The 20,924-nt window shown below is 39.7% G+C and overlaps 2 protein-coding genes across 3 annotated transcripts in view; one reads left to right on the forward strand and one right to left on the reverse strand.

Annotated features, from left to right (window-relative positions):
- The window catches only part of LOC136247287 (uncharacterized), a 178,425-nt gene that overhangs the window by 42,295 nt on the left and 115,206 nt on the right, over positions 1 to 20,924 (forward strand). The window lies entirely within an intron of this gene.
- On the reverse strand, positions 1,794 to 2,801 carry LOC136244961 (uncharacterized). The gene is made up of 4 exons (XM_066036491.1): positions 2,715 to 2,801; positions 2,473 to 2,661; positions 2,195 to 2,324; positions 1,794 to 2,139 (listed from the first exon to the last, which is right to left on the reverse strand). The coding sequence occupies exons 1-4, from the start codon at positions 2,736 to 2,738 to the stop codon at positions 1,823 to 1,825; spliced, it is 660 nt and encodes a 219-aa protein (XP_065892563.1). The 5' UTR covers positions 2,739 to 2,801; the 3' UTR covers positions 1,794 to 1,822.

The following is a 20,924-nucleotide window of genomic DNA, read 5'->3' on the forward strand; positions in this document are numbered from 1 at the left end:
GATTTGAAGTCAAACAGTCTGAACTAGAAGGTGTTTATTACTTCATTCAACACTTACTTTGATAGCACTACGGGATGGCTTCTCTACTTGATGTGCTCATTTTTGATGTAGTATATGGCAGTTGGATACTCTCTCTTCCATTACTCTTGGTAATTCTAATGAGCCAACAAGCTACATAATTTAAACATTTGACATAATAAGCTGCTAAATGAATTATTTTAAATGTTTATCTTCTCGCAAGCCAAAAGTTATTTTTATCCATATAACTACAGAAATTGCAAAACTGATAGTTAAACATAAAAGTTGAGGCAAAAAGTTTAAGCATAATTGTGAGCATAATAGGTAAACTTTTTGAGCACTGCAGCATAGTATAATAGATAAAATGAAAAGCATAATAGGCTGGTGCTTATCATCAAGTGTTGTCTCATTAATGGCTGGTTACAAAAAATCAACTCAGGTTGCTTACCAAAGAATAATGAGGTAGCAAATGCGATAGAAAATAAGCCGCAATCACTTGTTCCACTTATCCGTTAAGTATTCATGAAGTGGACATTAATTTGTCTGAATGGGGTCTTCATAATGCATTCTATTTGATTATGGACATTTTCTGAGAATTGCCGGTATAGACTGTAACCATAGATAATATAGTCCTTACCCGGGATTAGAAACCGACACATTAACACATTCTCTTCACACCCGTTAGGCGCTCGCCGGACTGTACTCAATTGGAACCGGTCCAGTTCACGTGCTCGTAAATCGCAATGGCTGGAGGAACCAGTGGTGAAGATCAGCGACATGTTAGTGAGGAAACTCGATTAATAAGAGGTGTTCTTGGAGGTATTTTATCGGATGATAGTATGACACTACCCACGGAGGGTAATAGGAAGTGTTTAGAACTGGCTAGGGCAATGATTCAGTGCTATGGCTCTCTGCCCTCTGAAGCAACATTGAAATTTTCCCACTGGATTGTTTCAACACTAAATGGCATCATTGTTAAGGCTCAAAAGAAAGGCAAGCCTAACGAATTGAACCAGGAGCGTCTTTGGAGGAAATTTAACATACTAACTAATTCTGATGAGTTCACCAAAAAATGGCAGGACTTTTTAGAAGCTAACCAGTTGGATGACCAACTGGTGTTTATCAGCATTTTACTGATGAACTGTTCGATAATTTGGTACAGAATAAATTGAGGGCTGTTCTGCATACTGACAGTACTGGCACTACTAGTATGGAAACTGATGACTCGGGCAGCGATAACCCAAGTTTTGAGGAGGAAAATGCTGTCCGATACATTGGTGGATATGTGGTGAAGAAGCTACAGAAGAATCCTGTTTGCTCTGAATTTAGACCACTCTTGACTGAAATGGTCTGTTCTGATAAATCAGTTGAAAACAGTCCCTCTGCAGCTTGGACGAATGCTATAAACAGAGGTGGCTTAGTGAAAATAACACCGGAGGCCTATCAGATGTTCTTGGCAATTGAATGCTGTGTCCGACGTTACCTTAATGTCAAAAAGGCATCAAAGATGGATGACAGCTTTAAAAGATATTTACTAAACATGCTAATCCATGATGATGATATACTGTTTTATTGCTGTATGGCAGGATTTGATGACGAGGAGAATGAAAGGTGTCTTCAGCATATCATTGATAAATGGATTACGATCCGTGGAATTTCCTTTGCTTCATCTATGGTGGAGATCTACAAGCAAGAAAATAAGAAAGGGACTGGAAAATCAAAGTCCCTGAGAACAAAGTTGTATTGTGATAAACAGTAGTTACATAATTATTGTGATGGATACATACACTATTTTATTGTGACATTAAAATGAACAGTGTCTGCGTCTCTTTGGCAAAGACTTATTGAAATATTCAAAGCTAACAGATTCTAAGTCATATGACTTTCTCTTGCTTCCACAGCAATTTCCTGTAATGTCATCTACCCAAATAGAATTTATCACTCGTATATTTTGAGAGCTTTTTAAAACTTGGGCGATGGTTGGGTTTTCATTAGCTCTACCATGCTGTCTCAGCCTCCCAAAGTAGTTCTCAATAGAATCCTGGCTGAGCTTTTCACTCAGGAATGCACATACTCCATCAATATGCAGAAGAATTGGTACCAGTTCCAGAAATGACTTCACTACAGTAGAATGTACATTAAAGCCTCGACATGTAGTATAAACACTCACACACACCTGTGATTCTAACACCATTATCAGTTGCAGCACTTAGTAACATGTGCTTCTTCTGATCACCATCAAACCCAGGTCTGCCGTCAACAGTAGCTTTCCATTCATCCAGATAGCTTATGAGTTCCTTTAGAAACTGAAATGTATCAGCATACATTTAAATATCATTGCACAATAGCTTTGCTAAGAAAACAAGAGTATAATGATATGCTTCAAGTAAAATTGCAAACATAGGCATCTGATACACTATGTAATTTGCAAATACAATGTCCAGCAAAACCTACCTCCATTCGGAAATCATTATCCTTATGATAGGGAGATAAAAAGCACTTTCGCGTGTTCTTTCCTTTTGTGAAGGATGACACATTGAAACAGTCAAAAAAGTGATCCATGAGCCGAACAAATTTGACTGCTTCACGAGCAGCTTCCCCAAACTCCAGCTCTAGCGTAACTGCCACTGACTCCGACAAAGTCTAAAGTATAGTCAATTAAAATAAACATAGATACTTGTAGATGTGACATTTACCTGAACAGCTAAATCAACCCGCATCTTTGAAAAATTAGTGAGGTGAAGATGTTCATATTTTAGCTTGTGAACAATAGATACCCCTGGTGTCTCAGTGATTCATCCAGCATTAGCCTCATACAACTTAGTCAGGAGCTGTCAGTCAATATCCTGTCCATTACACTGCAAAAAAATTATCGCCATAAAAGCACGGACAGAAACACGCATGCTAGTAAATGTAATACACATACAACCTATAGTATTAAGCAAGCTACAAACATACCCACAATTTTCCTCCTGAAAAACAATTTCGAATTGTTTTGATTAAATGGCTTGGATCTGATATGAAAAAAATAGGATGACCTGCATTGGTATAAACATTCTTGATCCTATATGCGGTTTTGTCATTGTTTTTGTCATGCAAACTAAACAGCAACCTGTTTTCACTTGCGCCATCACATGTCACTGTCATGATATGCAAGCCAAGTCTAGTTAATCGTGCAATAACCTTCTGCAGGATTGGGAATAGTTCAGCACCTGTAATGCTTGCAGTAGGAAAATGAGCATAAGGAAACTTCAAGCTGTTAAAAAGTCCTCTGATCATAAATACCAGTACAGATTTAGCAAGTGGACGTCTGGAATTTGCACTCTTCTTATCCTGCTCCAGTTCCATAAACAAATTGTTCACCTCACCCATGTCAGCGTAGCCTGTTATGATCCGGTATGCTTGTCATACACCAGAGACTCCTTCACATACATTTCATCTAGCACAACACCAACATACTTTGCAAGATTTTCTGGCTTCTGAGCGTTGACCTGTTCCAACAATTGCTCATCTAAAGACTTAGAAAAGCCAGCAGACGATGGTGAAAAATGTCGATAATCTTGCAGAGTTCTCTCTGTTGGGAGGTATAACAAGCCTGAATTTCTGAGGGTTTTATAGCATCCGCTTGAACGGTGATGCAAATACAAGCACCATCGAATGACTGCTGGGTGCCAGCGCATCTGATGAGTAGAGTCCAAGGAAGCTGCCTTTAACTGTTGGTCCCAAAAAATTGTCATGAATGGATTAGACTGATCCTTTTGAGCAAGTCCACCATATTCCTTCATCATGGAAACTAAATCTGTATGAATGTCTTGGTCAACTACTATTCCTTGATTTGCTACTAGTCCGTTTATCTTCTCATGGAGACAAGCAATTTGTTGATCCCTATTATGAATCACGGCTGCCATGTTCTTCATTCTTTCGGACTTCCTAAGGAAACGAAAATTTGTATGACTGCTAGCCTCTACAGATTGACTAGTGTTCTTGTCTTTGAGAATTCGTGCTAGTCTACCACGTAAAACGTTCTCACGGAACCTACTGCACTTTGGACATATCCTTGACTGTGAATCCAGTGAAATCTGTTTTATGCAATCTACGTGGTGTATCTCTCCATTCACCTGGTCAACATAGCCAATCACTTTTCCTGAGTTCAGAATAAAATATTACGGTTATGATGGTGTTATTGCTTACCTGTAGCATCCTTCAATAAACCATCACATTTAGCAATCAATGAAGCATACTTTGCATCAACAATTCCTTCACACAACTTCTCATTTCCAGTTCTCACTGCTTGGTGCACTTGCGAGACAACATCCGGCTCAGTCTGTGTACCTACTGTAGCAGTAACAGGCTCTCTTTTCTCTAGCTCTGTTTGCACTTCTTCATCACTAGAGAACCACTGATTCTCAGTCTGGGTTCCAGCATCCACCATGGTAGGTTTAGGTTGAGAGAGATCTAGAGTCTTCACAACATTTTCAGTCAATCCCATCTTCCTAGTATCCTCAGATGAACGTTTCTGCTTTCTGACATCTTTCTGCTTCCTGACATCAAACTTTAATCTTCTTCCCATAGCAATGTTACCTCTACAAAACAGTATTTAATTATATAATCAACTACTTTCAGTGTAAGCCACTATATTTGCAGCATGCAAATAGCACTATCACACAAACATGCATAACTAGCATCAACGAATGCTGTGTACAACTTTCAAGCATTAATACTAGCTCTATACAGCATCCTGAAGCAAAAAGAACAGTCTATTCCATTGACCAGACTAGTAACCTTCACTATTCTAGCAAGAATCACTTCCTACCTTTAAACCAATGAACAGGATAGGTACAACAAAACACATCATTTCTTGAATAAAAATTGTATTGAATTAGAACCATCAAGTGTCCTACGTAAGTATAACAATGTTATTCCAGTGGTAAACGTCCTCAAGGCATCGTACCTCCAGTACAAACCGCTTAAGAGCTCGTGGTAGAGAGATACAGTGCAAAACTCAATTCGCTGGTTTTCAAATGTACGTGGCAAAGCGATCCATAAGCCTAAATTCGTCCCAGATAGCATTCAGCTACGCTTATATTAAACTTTGCACACTCACAACTATCACTATCGGTAGAGAGTTCCCATCTGCTAGCGATTTCGGCCAAAAATATCTCTCAGAAAGAACACGCGGTCCACTACACTTTTGGCGGGTATTCGTATATTCACGGATATTATACGGATATTGTTATCGTCACTTGCAAATGTGTTAATAACAAGCGGGTGCGGATAGTCTTGGATTAAAGTACAGTGTTGAGCTGGCGTTTCTAATCCCGGGTAAGGACTATATTATCTATGCTGTAACATTTGGTGCCTTTGTTTCAATTGTTGAAATTGTAAGCCAGTGACTTTTCACACTGTTGTGAAGTATGTGGATAAATTTGCCATGAACTGCAAAAGATATTGTATAGCTGCATCCTACACTTTGGAACCCATCCAAGTACTGAAGTTGTTCAGCCAATAATCTCTGTGAAATGTCTATGGTAGAGGAATTAAGCCAGTGTATGGCGAATTGCAATATATCTCCTTATCTGATGTGAGAAAGTTAAACTTCTTAATCCAAATAGCAATATTAGTGGTTATTTCATTTGGAAGAACATCAACAACAATAGTAGGGTGGATAGAGTTTTCGTTTGGCACAATCTTCTGTTTCATAGCATTGAGGCTCTTAACAGATGAAAAGCAGCTTTGCCAAAAGAGCATCTAAGAACTGTAGCAGCCATTCTGTTATTACATGTGACACAAAATATTACAATTCTCACATTCATAATGTCATGAAGGAAACTTGATTAACCAACTAACACAAACTGCTTGTACATTGTGAATGGGATGTGCATACTACTTAATGATAGCCTATACAAGTGTTTTGCCATAAAATAGAGAAAGAAGACTTGCATAATGAAGTTCGTTTTGTTATCTTATATATTTTGCCTCTAGCTACTGTACTTAATGCCACTTGTGTACAGAACTGATAATTTTTAATTGACAATGCATCAATACAGATTATAGGTAGAATGTATCTATTGTGTTTAACTATGTAAATGTACTGTTATATACCTTCTTGGGTGCCCCCTGTACTGTTTGAATCAAAAGCATAGCTTTCTGTAACAACAATTACCTCATACTGCAAATACTTATTTACTTGTCATAAAAGCATATAAACGTTCATACAATTATTATCATGTTGTATAGCTTGATAGTTGCATACATTGCACAGTCTTTTAAACTATATCACAGGAGGGCAGCATATTTTAGGCCCAGATGTGACTAATCTGCATAATAGTCTGGAAAGATTCACAATTTATCAGGATCAAAGTTGGCACTTTCCTGCTATCCTTTAGTTATCTTTTAGCTGGCAAGAAAAACTTGCAGCATGAGCTTTGTTTAAAGGTAATAGTCATTCATCAGAACAGTTTTGGGTTTGATTAAACTGCTAGTATTGGGCACTGTGAAAGTATTGTAGGGCTCGTTTCTGGTCAATCATTTTGTGCATTGTGTTTTTAATATACAGTACTAAGGATGTGTACACAGTAATAGGCGGTGGTTGGGACTAGAGTTGTACCGATTCCCAGGAAAATCGATATCCGATATATTTTTACCCTGTTTTACCGATAGTTAGCCAATACCCGATTGTAGGTCTCTATAGGTTATACTTGTGCATACTCCACTAAAAGTACAGCTGGTAAAGCCAATGCTGTGAGATTGTACATTTACCTCAACTCAAAGTTGCTACTCAGACAAGTGGGCTAGGGCCTGAATCATCACTGTTTATCTTTGTGGTTACCACAAAACATAAACAAATTACCTAAGTATATACCAGAGCCTTTGATACCAGCCCTCCAGTGGTTAGGGACCCGCCGATTATGCTGGCGTAGTAATGAGCATAATAGGTGCCTGAAAGCATTGAGAATAATGCCAGCATAATAGGCAAGACACTTGTGCATTACCATAAATTCTTGCTTATCAAAGTACATATCACAGAAAAAGATTGATATACTCTAAGAGAACAGTCAGAGAATAATCGGACAGCTGACTGTTCTATTAGAGTATATCGATCTTTTCTGTGACATGCATTTCGACAAGCAAGGATTTAGAGGCTGTACTTCAGCAACTTACTGTTTTCCCATAAAGTGCAGATTTACTAGAAAAACATAGGAACTGAGGTATAAATATTGAGCATAATTTGAGCATAATAGGTATAATTATATTGAGCCTTAATTTAAGCATAATAGGCAAAAATTTGAGCAGTGCAGCATAGCATAATAGGTAAAATAATGAGCACAATCGGTGGGTCCCTACCAGTGGTACTGCAGCTGCTGAAGCTGAATAGACTAATAATCTGCTGGCCACAGCCCATTACAACCGATTACCGATCCAACTATCAGTACAACTCTAGTTGGGACTCAAATAAATTAGCTACCACTATCACACTCTCTGCACGGATTCCTTAAAGGTACAAAAGCCCAAACATGCATGGCTGTAAACAAAGCTCTATACCTTTCAAAGCATACTTCCTATGGCTATCATACAGTACGATAGTAACTGTATAGTAGGGACCACAAAGCAGTAGGCGTGGCCTACGAAATAAAATCACCAGCCTCAATTTTCCCTGACGACGATGAGGCAGTATTGGTGAGGTAAAACTAAGCCCAAACAAGCTTTCAGATCAACCCGAAATGCTTTCAACAAGTTGCTACGGAATTTTAAAATTTTCTTATTCGACTGAATTTTCTACTGGCTGAGTAAGTAACTGACTGATGCCTTTAGACAAGAGTAACTCGATAACGGCTAAAGCTACGGGCTTAATTTTTTCACTGTTCGACGTTGCTTCGGCCCGATAGGTGCCTTTTGGCATACCGCAGTACGTACAATGCATTCTTCATGGACTTACCAGTGTCCTTCTTTGTGTCCTATTCATCTTTGCTGACAGGGAAAGGTGTCGATTTGGTGCGAGCACGTGATGGCTTCCCTTCGAAATGGAAATCGTCCGTATTTGTCATATTGGCTATATTAATTGCAAAGGCGCTTTTCAAGCAGTTCTTGATTCGTATTGCTGTGTAACGGGTTAAACATAGCCGACAGCGAAGTGTAATGGATACTTCACTTTTCAGACGATTAGTAAATAAAATTGGGGTGCGGCACCATTTCTTTTTTGGTATGCGTAGATTGTAGAGGTTCTTCCAGAAAAGTTCTTGATTCGTATTGCTGTGTAACGAATTGAACATAGCTGACAACGAAGCGTAATAGATACTTCACTTTTCAGATGATAATTGATATAGCTGGTTCGTGCGGCGCCATTTCAGATGCGGTATGCATTGGTTCACCAGTCATAATAAAATTATTTACAAAAAAGTTAACAAACAAGTACACGAAAAAATTTGGAATTTTCAACTAGAGTAGGGACCATAGCACATCGATAAAAAGTACTGAAACAAGTTGGAGTAGTCCATGATATTAAATCACAGTAAAACAATAAAAAGTGTTATACCCCTACTGTGCATTTCCATTATGGTATCTTGAGCACAGTAGGGATATAACACTTCTTATTGTTTTACTGTGATTTAATATCATGGACTACTCCAACTTGTTTTAGTACTTTTTATCGATGTGCTATGGTCCCTACTCTAGTTGAAAATTTCTAATTTTTTCGTGTACTTGTTTGTGATGTAATAAAGTTTATAATGATACCTAGGGATTTACCCTCACTCTAAAGCAAACTCGCCATGTAAGCAATTTTTAATGAACAAAACACTTTACATTCATTGATTAGATGATTTATAACTCAATGGTGGGTGCTCCTATCAATTTGAGTCAAGTTTCATTCAATTAGCCATGGAATTCAGATTGAGCTGTATAGAACTCATGTGATAAAACCCACAATCAAATTGTACAGATGGTGAAAACATTGAATAATAGAAAACATTGAATAATAGAAAACATTGTTCATCACTTTATAATAAGTAAACCTCTGTAGTTAAAATGTTCATTTAAGCTCCTCAAGAAGCCCAGTGGATAGACTTCTAATTGATGTGTAGATATTTTAGGTTGATGGGGTAATGCTATCTGTGCTTAATGTTGCCGCGTATGACTGTATTGTGTAAACACACATTTCCCAAAAGTTCCATGTGCCTTTAAGAGTTAACTTCATTTCTTGTAGCTACCACTATTCTACACCTGGGCACATCCCTGAGTGCTCCTGTAATGATTGATGGAGTTACAAAATCTGTTATCAACACAATGCAGCTTCTTTCATAAAAGTGCTTTGGAGGTCTTTTATTAATGGAGAAGCCTGATATAATTACAAGACCTATATATAATAATGTGATAATGAGTCCTTTGTGAACAGTTAGTATTATCAAATGTATCAATAAAAGGCTTGCATTAGAATGTTTTCAGTAAAATTTATTCGACACAAAATGTAAAACCTTTGGGATTTAGCATTTCTGATACACACACCATGCCATTGGTGATTTGTTTATGCATACTCAGTTACCATATATGCATTAATTATGCACCAAAATCGAAGCAGTGTACAAAGTGGTCCATCAGTAGTTTTTTAATCATGGAATCTTCATTGACAATAGCTCCATAAGTGTATACAAGTATGCTTGGCTGTGGCTGCTTGTGATCAGATAGCACTTTTTGGAGCTTGGCAGCATCCTCATATGAGTTGACGACATATGAACTTGCAAATGATGGTGGTATTATGTGACTAAACCCATCGGGAATGTGGGTATCAATAGGCCCAATTGGTTGAACAGAAAATGATTCGCTGGCAATAATGTCCTCTACTTCTAGTGATGTGATCACTGGCTTTTCTTCACTCCACATATCTTGTCAAAACCTTCTCAGTCTGGTAATTCTAAAACACAATGATAATAAACACAGTACTTAATAGGGTTTTGTAATTATGTAAGCACATGTTTCAGTGTTACTATACCATTACATTATTCCTTAACAATGTACCATCTTTAATATCATCATCACATCTATACTCTTTACCAGCTAATAGATGTAAATCTGTAATGTTGTTTTCCAAGTAAAGTTTGTTATACATACCTTTATTCTTGCAATTCATGCCACTGTGACGATGATCTGTACATGGTTAACCATACTTTAAGCATCAACATTAAGTAGTGCAATCAGATTTACAACTGCAAATAGGTGTTGAACTGGTCTCCTTTGTATCATTTTGTTGATGGCCTGCTTTAGAGTATTAGGCATTATACTGTAAGTGAATGATAATTTAATTACTTACCATAATTCTCCTCATCTGAACAGGTAGATTCCACACTTCCATCAGCTTCAACTATTAATACAAGTGTTACTTCTATACAAACTTTATAAATATTTTTAACAACCTTTGTCAGGATGTTGTGACATACATTGGTCACCAGGAATTCATTGCTTTGCATCACATTGCTTTGTTTCACAGGACGGCTCTTCTGTAGCATCTGAAAAAGTAAAGTGCATTTTAAGTGACACAGATCATAAGCACAAATCGCATTTACATTTTAAGATAAAGAAGTTGATGCTGTCCTTTATGTATTTCTAAGACTAGTCGTCCAGCTGCAGTGGTTGCTGTGTAATGGTTGTCGTGAACGACGAGTCAAAGGAGTAGTTGAATGTCCAATATGGCGGGGATCCAGAGGGACTATTGATCGATACACTAACTCGAATTCTTATTAAAGCCAACGTACTCAATACATGAATGAACACGCATGCGTCTACAACAAAAAGTATTTCTAAATACAATGAAACCTATAATTATAGTCAGTCTGTGACATCCTCCCGGCGCCGAAATATTTTGCTCCATTCAGTCATCTTGTCCTTAGCTCTAGCTGCAGCCCTTCTCTGAGGTCGTACAGGCGTCTGGGGTTCTTCAGTAGGAGACGAGGATGAATCATGGGGGTTATTATCATCATTAGACGGACGGTCATCATCAGTATTATTCTCTACTGTAGTTTCTGCGTTAACCTCCAGTGGATAAAGCTTCGTGATTGGTCGAGTGGTTACGCCAGTGGTTGTTTGAATGCTAACTGATCTCACAAATCCGTCATATCGTCTCTGTAATTCCTTGACTACAACTAATCGCCACTTGGCTCTTGGGCAATCGTCATGTACAATTACTACATCACCAACCTTCACAATCTCCTTATTCGCTCCATTGGCAGTGTGAGTTTCTCGTAGTGATGTGAGATATTCTCTTTTCCAACGATTCCAGAAATGTTCAATGATGAGCGCTTGAGTCTTGGCCTTCTTACTAAGACTGGAATGTGAGGAAGGATTGATGGTATAGTCTTCGTCGTCAATTTCCTCTCGTTCTACTGTTGGATGAGGCGTGGTGATTATCAACCTCCCGTAAAGAAGATGTGAGGGTGTCAAGGGTTCCAGGTCATTCAGTTCTGAGCTGACGTACGTTAATGGACGGTTGTTCAGGTGTGCCTCTATTTCCACTACCAATGTCTGTAAGCTGGTTAGAGTAACATGTGCATGGCCAAGCGTCTTCTTCAGTGAGCTCTTAGTTAATCCAATGAGACGCTCCCAATACCCACCATACCATGGAGCTCGACAAGGAATGAATTTCCACTCTACCCCCTGCCTTGCTAAACCTTCATGTACCTTATCTGACATGAACAAGTGCTTCAGTTCTTCAGCAGCTGCCATAAATGTTGAGGCGTTGTCAGACACCATGAGTTGAGGCAATGACTTTCTACTAGCGAATCGATGAAATGCTTGTAAGAACGTCTCTTCTGACAGATCACTCACCACCTCCAGATGTACAGCACGAGTGTTGGCGCATGTGAACAAGCATATATAAACCTTGTCTTCTCCATTAATTTTGTTGTTCTAATGTACAATGCACCAGTAAAATCCACACCCGTTACACTGAAAGGGTTCATCATCTGGACTCGGTGCTTTGGAAGTGGTGGTGGGTCAGGTGCTCTGTAATGGGTTCCGGAAACCTTGTTACACACAACGCACTGCTTCAGTATATATCTCACACACTGTCTGGCTGCTGGAATCCAGTACATTTCACGCAGGTATGTCACTGTGCCATTTGTTCCAGCATGACAATGCTTTTCATGGATATCACGAATAATGAGTTGTGTGAAATAATGTTTCTTCGGTAGCAGAAGTGGAAACTTTGTCAAATGGGATAGAGGAGCATTATGTATCCTCCCACCACAGAAAATTAGGCCATCTTTGTTCAGTTGGAGACGAAGTTGTCGGACTAAGGGTAGTCGCTTTGTTGATTTCGACTTGAGATCCACAAGTTCATTTGCAAATACCTGTTCTTGTGCAGACTTAATCCACAGCTTCTGTGCAGTGTTGAGTTCAGTAACTGTGATGACTCCATTCTCTTTCTGAGATGCCTTCCGGGTGTTGTTGATGAACCGTAAGACATAAGCTGTAGTTCTGTAGAGATGTGCTAACTTGCTGTACCTGGTTATGTCTATAATCTGGTGTAATCCCGGTTGGGGAATAGTTGGTTGTTCTGTGTTAGAGGTAGTTGGTTCAACTTCTTCAGTGGTGTGGATATGATGGACAGAAGTGGGTGACCATGAGGGCCAATCACATTCAGATGGTAACCAGGTTGGGCCCTTGAGCCAAAGCTGTGAGGATGTCAGTTGGGTTGCAGTAATTCCCCTGGTTAAAAGGTCTGCAGCATTATCATTTGTGGGACAATACCTCCACACTGAGGTAGGAAACATGTCACAGATTTCCCTGACTCGGTTGGCTACAAACTGCTTGAGTGTTTTGGTGCTGAATATCCAATGGAGGACAATTTGGCTATCACTCCAAAGTCGAACGGTTATCTCTGATAAGTGTTGTTGCAGTGCAGATAGAATAAACATTCCAAGCTGTGCTGCTGTGACTGCTGCCATTAGCTTCAGTTTGGGTAGGGTGTGGTCCTTAAGTGGTGCATCACGTGACCTTGCCATCACAAAAGCAACATTCTCTGTGTTCTGAAGATATTCCACCGCTCCATATGCTTTTGTGCTTTTGTGCTTGCATCAGCAAACACGTGCAAGTAAATAGACTGACTTGATGACAAGGCAAAGTACCTGCGGTTCAATACTATGCAGGCTGCATTCTCTACATCTGCTGCTATCTGACACCAATCGTTCTGAAGTTCTTGTTCTAGAGGGTCATCCCAAGCAACTTGTTTCCTCCATAGTTCTTGTATAAACAACTTTGCACGGATGGTAACGGGAGCTAGCCATCCAAGGGGATCATATTGACGTGATGCTCCTTGTAATACACTTCGTTTTGTGACAGGAGTTGTATCATTGGGTTTAATCTCCCTCTGTGGAAAGCTAAGTACATCTGTGCAAGTGTTCCACTGCAATCCTAGAAGATTAACTGTGGTGTTCAAGTCAAGTGTATGATCTGCCTGGGCTGTTATCTGTAACTGTCGACTGTTTGATGCCCAAGAGCGTAGATTAAAGTTAGCTTCACTCATGATGGTTCTTGCTGTTGTATAATACTGGATAATGGCTTCCTCTGATTGGCAACCAGAAATAATATTGTCAACATAAAGATTTTCTTTCATATCGGTTGATACTTCTGAAGTATGAGAATTGAGATGGTGATCTAAGGTTGCATTCAACATGAATGGGGAGCTGGTTGAGCCGAAAAGTACCACCTTGAATCGGTATGTGATGAGAGGGCTGTCTGGGTTACTTGGGTCAGATAACCAAAGAAATCGAGTAAAGTCTCTGTCATTTTCTTTAAGTCTTACATGAAGAAAAGCCTTCTCGATGTCTGTTGATAGGGCATAGTGGTGTAAACGGAAACGTAGCAATATGCTACTCAGGTCAATTGAAGGTGGGCTACCAGCCATTAAACAGTCATTGAGGCTTGCATGGTATTGTGATGGTCGAAAACTGTAATTGTAGACGATTCTCACAGGGGTTGTTGGAGAATTCTTCTGCACTGGGTGGTGTGGTAGGTAGTGTACTCCTCTGGTGCTCTGGATGACTGACGGGGAAATTTGTTCAATAAAGTTCCGTTCTTCCTGTTCAACGATAATATTGCTATACAGTTTGAGCAGCTCTGGTTGCCATCCTAACTTCCTTGCCAATGTTCTTGCTTGACGTTCACAGATGATTAGATTAGTTGGGAGAATGGGATGGTCTAGTTTCCAGGGAAAGCCAACAATATACGAACCATCCTTGTCCCGTGAAATGCAATCACGTTGATAGGCTTTCATGAGTACTGCTGAAGGTTGGCTTGCAAATTGCAGGGAAGAATTGGGACGGGGAACTGGGACTGATTCATCTATGTCAGACAAGTCTAGCACTTGGGTGGTACAAGCATGGAGAACACCAGTGACATTGGACTGTACAGGTAGTGGTAATGGTCCGGAGAGTAAACATCCTAGTTTTGACTGCATGGCTGTGGGTCCCCTGCCTCTTATGATGCGATCCCCCGCTATATCCCAGTAATAGTCAGCACCTATCAGTAGGGAGATATCAAACCTTTCTTCATTACCGACTGGATGAACTAGCCGTAGTCCGTGTAGATAGGTAAGCTCATGTAGATTTGTGCTAGCAAAGTACTGTAGGGGTGCAGCAATCTTTGGGACAACTAGTGCCAAAATGTTTATGTTGCCTAAGTTGGCTTCAAGCTGAATTTTGACGACGTCAACTGCAGTATTAATTGGCGGTGGTCTCTCCACCGAATGACGAGATGCACAGATCCTCCTTGTAACAGGGGATTGTTCGTAGTTGGTCAGCTAAAGCTTGTGTTATGAATGATCTTTGTGCCCCTTCATCAAACAAAATATTAGCGGAAGCCTTGTTGGTACCACCCTTCACCAATGCTATGGCTGTTTTCAATAGACACACTGAGCTCTGATTACTACTAAGTAAGGAGTGTGTGGTTGTAGCTAAGTTGGTACTAATCTGTTGAGTGGGATTGGAATTAGTTGAATCAGATGGTTGGTTGGGCACAAAGGTTTGAGCGGTCGTATGTAGTGTGCCTTGCAAGGGCTGGGATGCAACAGTCTGGTGATGTTGGTTTGCGGGTACTGATCTGGGACCACCATCCATTCCACATAGGCTGGTATGGTGTTTCTTATGACAAACTTTACATCGATTTTTAGAATTACATTGTGCAGCCTTATGGTGTCCCAAACAATTATAACATAGTTTCTCCCCCCTTACAATGTCTACTCTTGCATGTACATCAGTTACTGTATTACAGTGTAAAGGTGAATGTGGGCCCTTACAGTACACACATGATGGCTTAGCACTTACTGCTCTTCTGTCATCTGGAAGTGAGCTTGGCTGTTTCTTGTGTGTACTAGTGTGAAATGATCCTGTCAAGGTAGATTGACTCCTTTCCCCTTGAACGTCAAGTCCAGACTCAAGGATAATGATCTCCTTCTCGATGGCTTGGCGGAGTTTATCAATATTCCATTCCTGTGAAGGGTGTTCCCGAGTCAGATTTCGTTTGATGGGTGGAGGTAACTTTCCAAACACAATTGGGACTAGAAGATCTCCAAATGATGCCCTTTCCTTTCCCAACGACTCTAAACCCCTGATGTGGATTTCAATCGTATCATGTAGCTGTCGAAGACTAGCAGCCGTGTTGGAGGGGGATTGTACATCAAGCAGGGCTTGCATATGTGCATTCACAATTCGTTGTGGCTGACCAAATCTTGCCTTGAGCAACGTAACAGATTGTTCATAGTTGGTGTTGGTCAGTGTGAATCCACTCACTGTCCTGGCTGCTTCATCCTCTAATTGAGCCCGAAGATAATTGAATTTCTCCACATCAGTGAGGCTGTTGTTGAGATGGACTGCTGCCTCAAAGGAGTCCCAGAAGCTCTGCCACTTAAGCGGTTCGCCAGCAAATGTAGGTAAAACTAACTTTGGAAGGCGACTGGCCGATGAAGTGTGGGATACGCTATGAACTGTTCCAGTGCCTACTGTAGTACTAGGTTGCTGCTCCAGGTATCGCTTCAATCGAACTGTCTTCTCGATTATTGTATCCTGTATCCCTTCAGCTTCGAACGTATCCTATTCCAATTCGCTGACGTCTTCAATCGCGGACGAAATCTTTGCATCTAACTGTCGTAAAGTTTCTGCTTTCCTGTTCATTTGTTCAATATACGTTGTAACATCAGTGGCGATGGCTTCGGTGAGTGGTTGTGTCAAGTCCAATGCGTCTACCTTCCCGTAGATGCGCGTTAGATGGGATCGAAAGGCTTTGCGCGAGCCTTGCAGCTTGGTCAATCCCTCCATCCTGTTGGTACGTTCACTACGAAAGAAAGGCAACAACAATGGTTCTCTTAAAAGGTCCGCTTCCCTTACGGGGTACCGTATATGAATGCCACGGTACCACGACGTCTGAACTTCTGGTTACAAAGTAGCGTAAGGGAGCGGATCCTGGTCACAGCACCAAAATGTCGTGAACGACGAGTCAAAGGAGCAGTTGAATGTCCAATATGGCGGGGATCCGGAGGGACTATTGATCGATACACTAACTCGAATTCTTATTAAAGCCAACGTACTCAATACATGAATGAACACGCATGCGTCTACAACAAAAAGTATTTCTAAATACAATGAAACCTATAATTATAGTCAGTCTGTGACAATGGTAGCTCAAATGTGTTTATAAATTCACAGGGAAACTTACTGCAATTTCAATTCATTTTTTTTTATAATTCATTATCCCCCTCCCCCCTTAAGGAATCATAACTCAAACAAACTTCTGTAAACTGCTAACGGTATCATAAGCACTCTTAACTGTTTTCTATAGTGTCTAGTATTTTTTTTACAAAACAAAGATTTGCATTCAGAAGCCAGCTATGTCCTCATTGGCATAAAATATGTGACTGGCTATCAGATAGAAACCCTGTAGAGAGTTCAGCTAGAAACATGTCACCCTATAGAGGCTTCACCTACAAGAAAACTACCCTGTATAAAGTTCAGCTATCTTGCAATTCTTTTTGTAGAGTTTAGTTACATTACAAGTCACCGTTACATTACAAGTCACCATGTGACGGGTCCAACTATGTACAAACTGCTCACCATGTTGTCTAAGAGTACAGCTACATTATGATTCTCCATGTAAAACTTTCAGCTACATATTATCAAGACACACAGTAGTGTGGTGCGGCCCAAGAAGCCGGCGCGCCACACCGTGAGTATATTTACAGGAAGAAAGTAAATGCGATTTTCACACCTTTGTAGCTCCGCGCTTCCTTATCCGATTGAAACCAAAGTTGCTACAGAAGTGCCGGCTAGGTAGGGGAGTCCACATTCCAAATTTGAAGAAAATCGCTCCAGCCATTTCCGAGATACGAGCGGCCAAAGTTTGGGTTTTTTCTTCATTTCTTCTTCTTCTTCTTTTCGCACACTTTGCAAAATCCGCCATAAAACACGAATGCGGGCTCCAATCGGGCTGAAAGTTGTCACAGGGGTCATTAAGGCGAATTCCAGTACCAAATTTGGTAGGAATCCTATGAACATTCACGGAGTTATGACCGATTATTTGCATAAAATAAGGTCGAAGGTCTGTCACAACCACAGGGTAAACCGATTGAAGGATGAGCTGCAAATTGCTATGTAGATGGAGTAACTATCGTAGGAGTGCCTTTTTGTGGTTTGAAAGGAATCCAGTTAAAGGCCATCGAGATATGACACACTGTGTCACAATTATGCAATCGATTTTTATGAATAAAAAAACTATTAGTTTTCACGCCTTCAAGGCAAACTGCTTAGAGCAGTGAGCTGAAAATCGGTGTGTAGCTGGAATAATTATCATAGAAAGTCCTTGCAGTAGTACAGAAGAATCAGATTACAAACCACTGAGTTATGATTCCAAAGCCAATTATGTGTAGCATATGCAAGATCGAGATACTCTAATAGAACAGCCACCCTAATAGAGCATTCAGCTACGTTATAATTTACTCCATTATAGAATTATATTACATTGCAAAGTATTCTGTAGGGAGTTCAGCTACAAACAGTTAATCTTATATACAATTCAGCTACAAGCAAGTCAACCTGTAGACAGTTCAGCTATTGCTGTAGAGATTCAGAACATTATAAGTCACACTGAAGAGAATTCAGCTATAAACAAGTCACCTTGTAGAGAGTTCAACTACAACAAGTCACTCTGTAGAGAATTCAGCTACAAAAAAAGTCACTGTGTAAAGGGTTCAGCTACAAAAAAGCTACTCAGTAGAGAGTTCATCTAGACCAGCTACAAACAAGTTACTTTATGCAATGTTCAGCTACAAGTAAGCAGAGTTGGGGAAGTTACCTTTTCAAAGTAATATATTAAATGTTACATAATACTTTCTACACAATGAAATATATTACAGTTACATATTACTTAAAATAAAATATAACTTAATAATATTACATATGTGACCGGGCCTGCGATAATAGGGCATGTGGGCACATGATTTTTACCTACTTTTCACACTTTCATCACACAACATTTTGTACCATTATGCTATGACATTGCAATTTTCTGCTCTTAGTAAGTATTTAATTGGCATCATAATGCAAGTTACAGAATGGAAATATATGTTTCCAGCACTGAGATATGAGCTGTAGAGTGATAGGGTGTAGTTTGTGCCCACATGCCCTGTTTTTGCAGGCCTGGTCACATATTAAGTTACTTGTGAAATGGAACTTAATATTATTAGCTGTAAATATTAAAGTTACTGAATGCAAGTAACTTCATGTACTTTAATATTATGAATTAAATTAACTCTTCAGCATAATATGCATGCAAACCACATGTTTTCACACAGACGGTGGGCATTAATAGCAATGGTCTATGTGGTTGCATGGTATGCATCAGTCCAATGGACCGGGCAGTATCCTTTAATATAGGTGAAAAGTTAATGGATTGAGATAATGGATCACTGAGTAGTTTAATGGATAGTAAATAGCAGTATAAAAGCCATTTGTAATGCATTACTGGCTCTTTGTTGCTCATAGTATTACTCGTTACATCGCACTGATCGCTACTCGTTACCTTGCTCGTTACGTAATATTATTACTTTGTTCATTACTAGTAATGAGTTAATAGTTTCTAAAAGTAACTTAAGTTATATTACATGCATTTCGCAATGTAACGCGTTATATTACTTCAACTTGCAAATTGTAATATATATTACGTAACGCGTTATATTACGTAACGCGTTACCCCATCTCTGCAAGTAAGTCACTCTGTAGAGAGTTCAGCTACAAACAAGTCACTCTGTAGTACAAACAAGTTGCTGTGTAGCTGGAGAGTTTAGCAACCAATCAAAAAAACCACTCTGTAAAGAGTTCAGCTATACAAACATGTTATAACTCTATAGAGAAAGTTATAACTCTATAGTGAGATCAGCTAGAAACAATTAGTCATCTAGTAGAGAGATCAGCTACAAGACATCACCTTACAGAGAGTTTAGTTACAAAGAAACCACCATGTAGAGAATTCAGCTGCAAACATATCACCCTGTAGAGAGTGCAGCTATGAACAGATCACCCTGTAGAGAGTTCAGCTAGAAAAAGTCATCCTGTAGAGAGATCAGCTAGAAGGATCACCTTGTAGAGAGTTCAACTACAAACAAATCACCCTGCAGATAGTTCAGCTACAAACAAGTCATCCTATAGAGAGATCAGCTAGAAGAAGTTACCTTGTACATACAAAGAAACCATCATATAAAGAGTTCAGCTGCAAACAAATCACCCTGTAGAAAGTTCAGCTACGGATCACCCTGTAGAGAGATCAGCTAGAAGAAATCACCTTGTAGAGAGTTCAGCTACAAAGAAACCACCATGTAGAGAGTTCAATTACAAACAGATAACCCTATAGAGAGTTCAGCTAGAAACAAGTCACCCTGTAGAGAGATCAGCTAGAAACAAGTCACCCTGTAGAGAGATCAGCTACAAAGAAACCATCCTGTAGAGAGTTCAATTGCAAACAGAAAACCCTATAGAGAGTTTAGCTAGAAACAAGTCACCATGTAGAGAGATCAGCTAGAAACAAGTTATCCAGAGATCAGCTAGAAACACGTCATCCTGTAGAGAGATCAGCTAGAAACATGTCACCCTGCAGAGAGATCAGCTACAAAGAAACCATCCTGTAGAGAGTTCAATTGCAAACAGAAAACCCTATAGAGAGTTTAGCTAGAAACAAGTCACCATGTTGAGAGATCAGCTAGAAACAAGTCATCCAGAGATCAGCTAGAAACAAGTCATCCTGTAGAGAGATCAGCTAGAAACAAGTCACCATGTAGAGAGATCAGCTAGAAACAAGTTATCCAGAGATCAGCTAGAAACAAGTCATCCTGTAGAGAGATCAGCTAGAAACAAGTCACCCTGTAGAGAGAGTAGCTACAAGGAAACCATCCTGTAGAGAGTTCCATTACAAACAGATAACCCTATAGAGAGTTTAGCTAGAAACAAGTCACCATGTAGAGAGATCAGCTAGAAACAAGTCACCCTATAGAGAGATCAGCTAGAAGTAGTTACTTTGTACATACAAAGAAACCATCACATAAAGAGTTCAGCTGCAAACAAATCATCCTGTAGAAAGTTCAGCTACGGATCACCCTGTAGAGAGACCAGCTAGAAAAAATCACCTTGTAGAGAGTTTCAGCTACAAAGAAAACACCATGTAGAGAGTTCAGCTATGAACAAATCATCTGTAGAGAGTTCAGCCAGAAACAAGTTCACCCTGTAGAGAGATCAGCTAGAAACAAGTCACCATGTAGAGAGATCAGCTAGAAACAAGTTATCCAGAGATCAGCTAGAAACAAGTCATCCTGTAGAGAGATCAGCTAGAAACAAGTCACCCTGTAGAGAGAGTAGCTACAAAGAAACCATCCTGTAGAG

The sequence above is a fragment of the Dysidea avara genome, chromosome 2 (genome assembly GCF_963678975.1).
Source record: "Dysidea avara chromosome 2, odDysAvar1.4, whole genome shotgun sequence".
NCBI classification, from domain to species: Eukaryota; Metazoa; Porifera; class Demospongiae; order Dictyoceratida; family Dysideidae; genus Dysidea; species Dysidea avara.

Excerpts from the sequence above, each read along its gene's own strand:
- LOC136244961 (XM_066036491.1), bottom strand. The coding sequence starts at position 2,738 with ATGCGGGTTGATTTAGCTGTTCAG. Across the intron at positions 2,325-2,472 it reads ATAATGATTTCCGAATGGAG|TTTCTAAAGGAACTCATAAG; the intron begins GTAGGTTTTGCT and ends GATACATTTCAG. Across the intron at positions 2,140-2,194 it reads TAATGGTGTTAGAATCACAG|TGAAGTCATTTCTGGAACTG; the intron begins GTGTGTGTGAGT and ends ATTCTACTGTAG.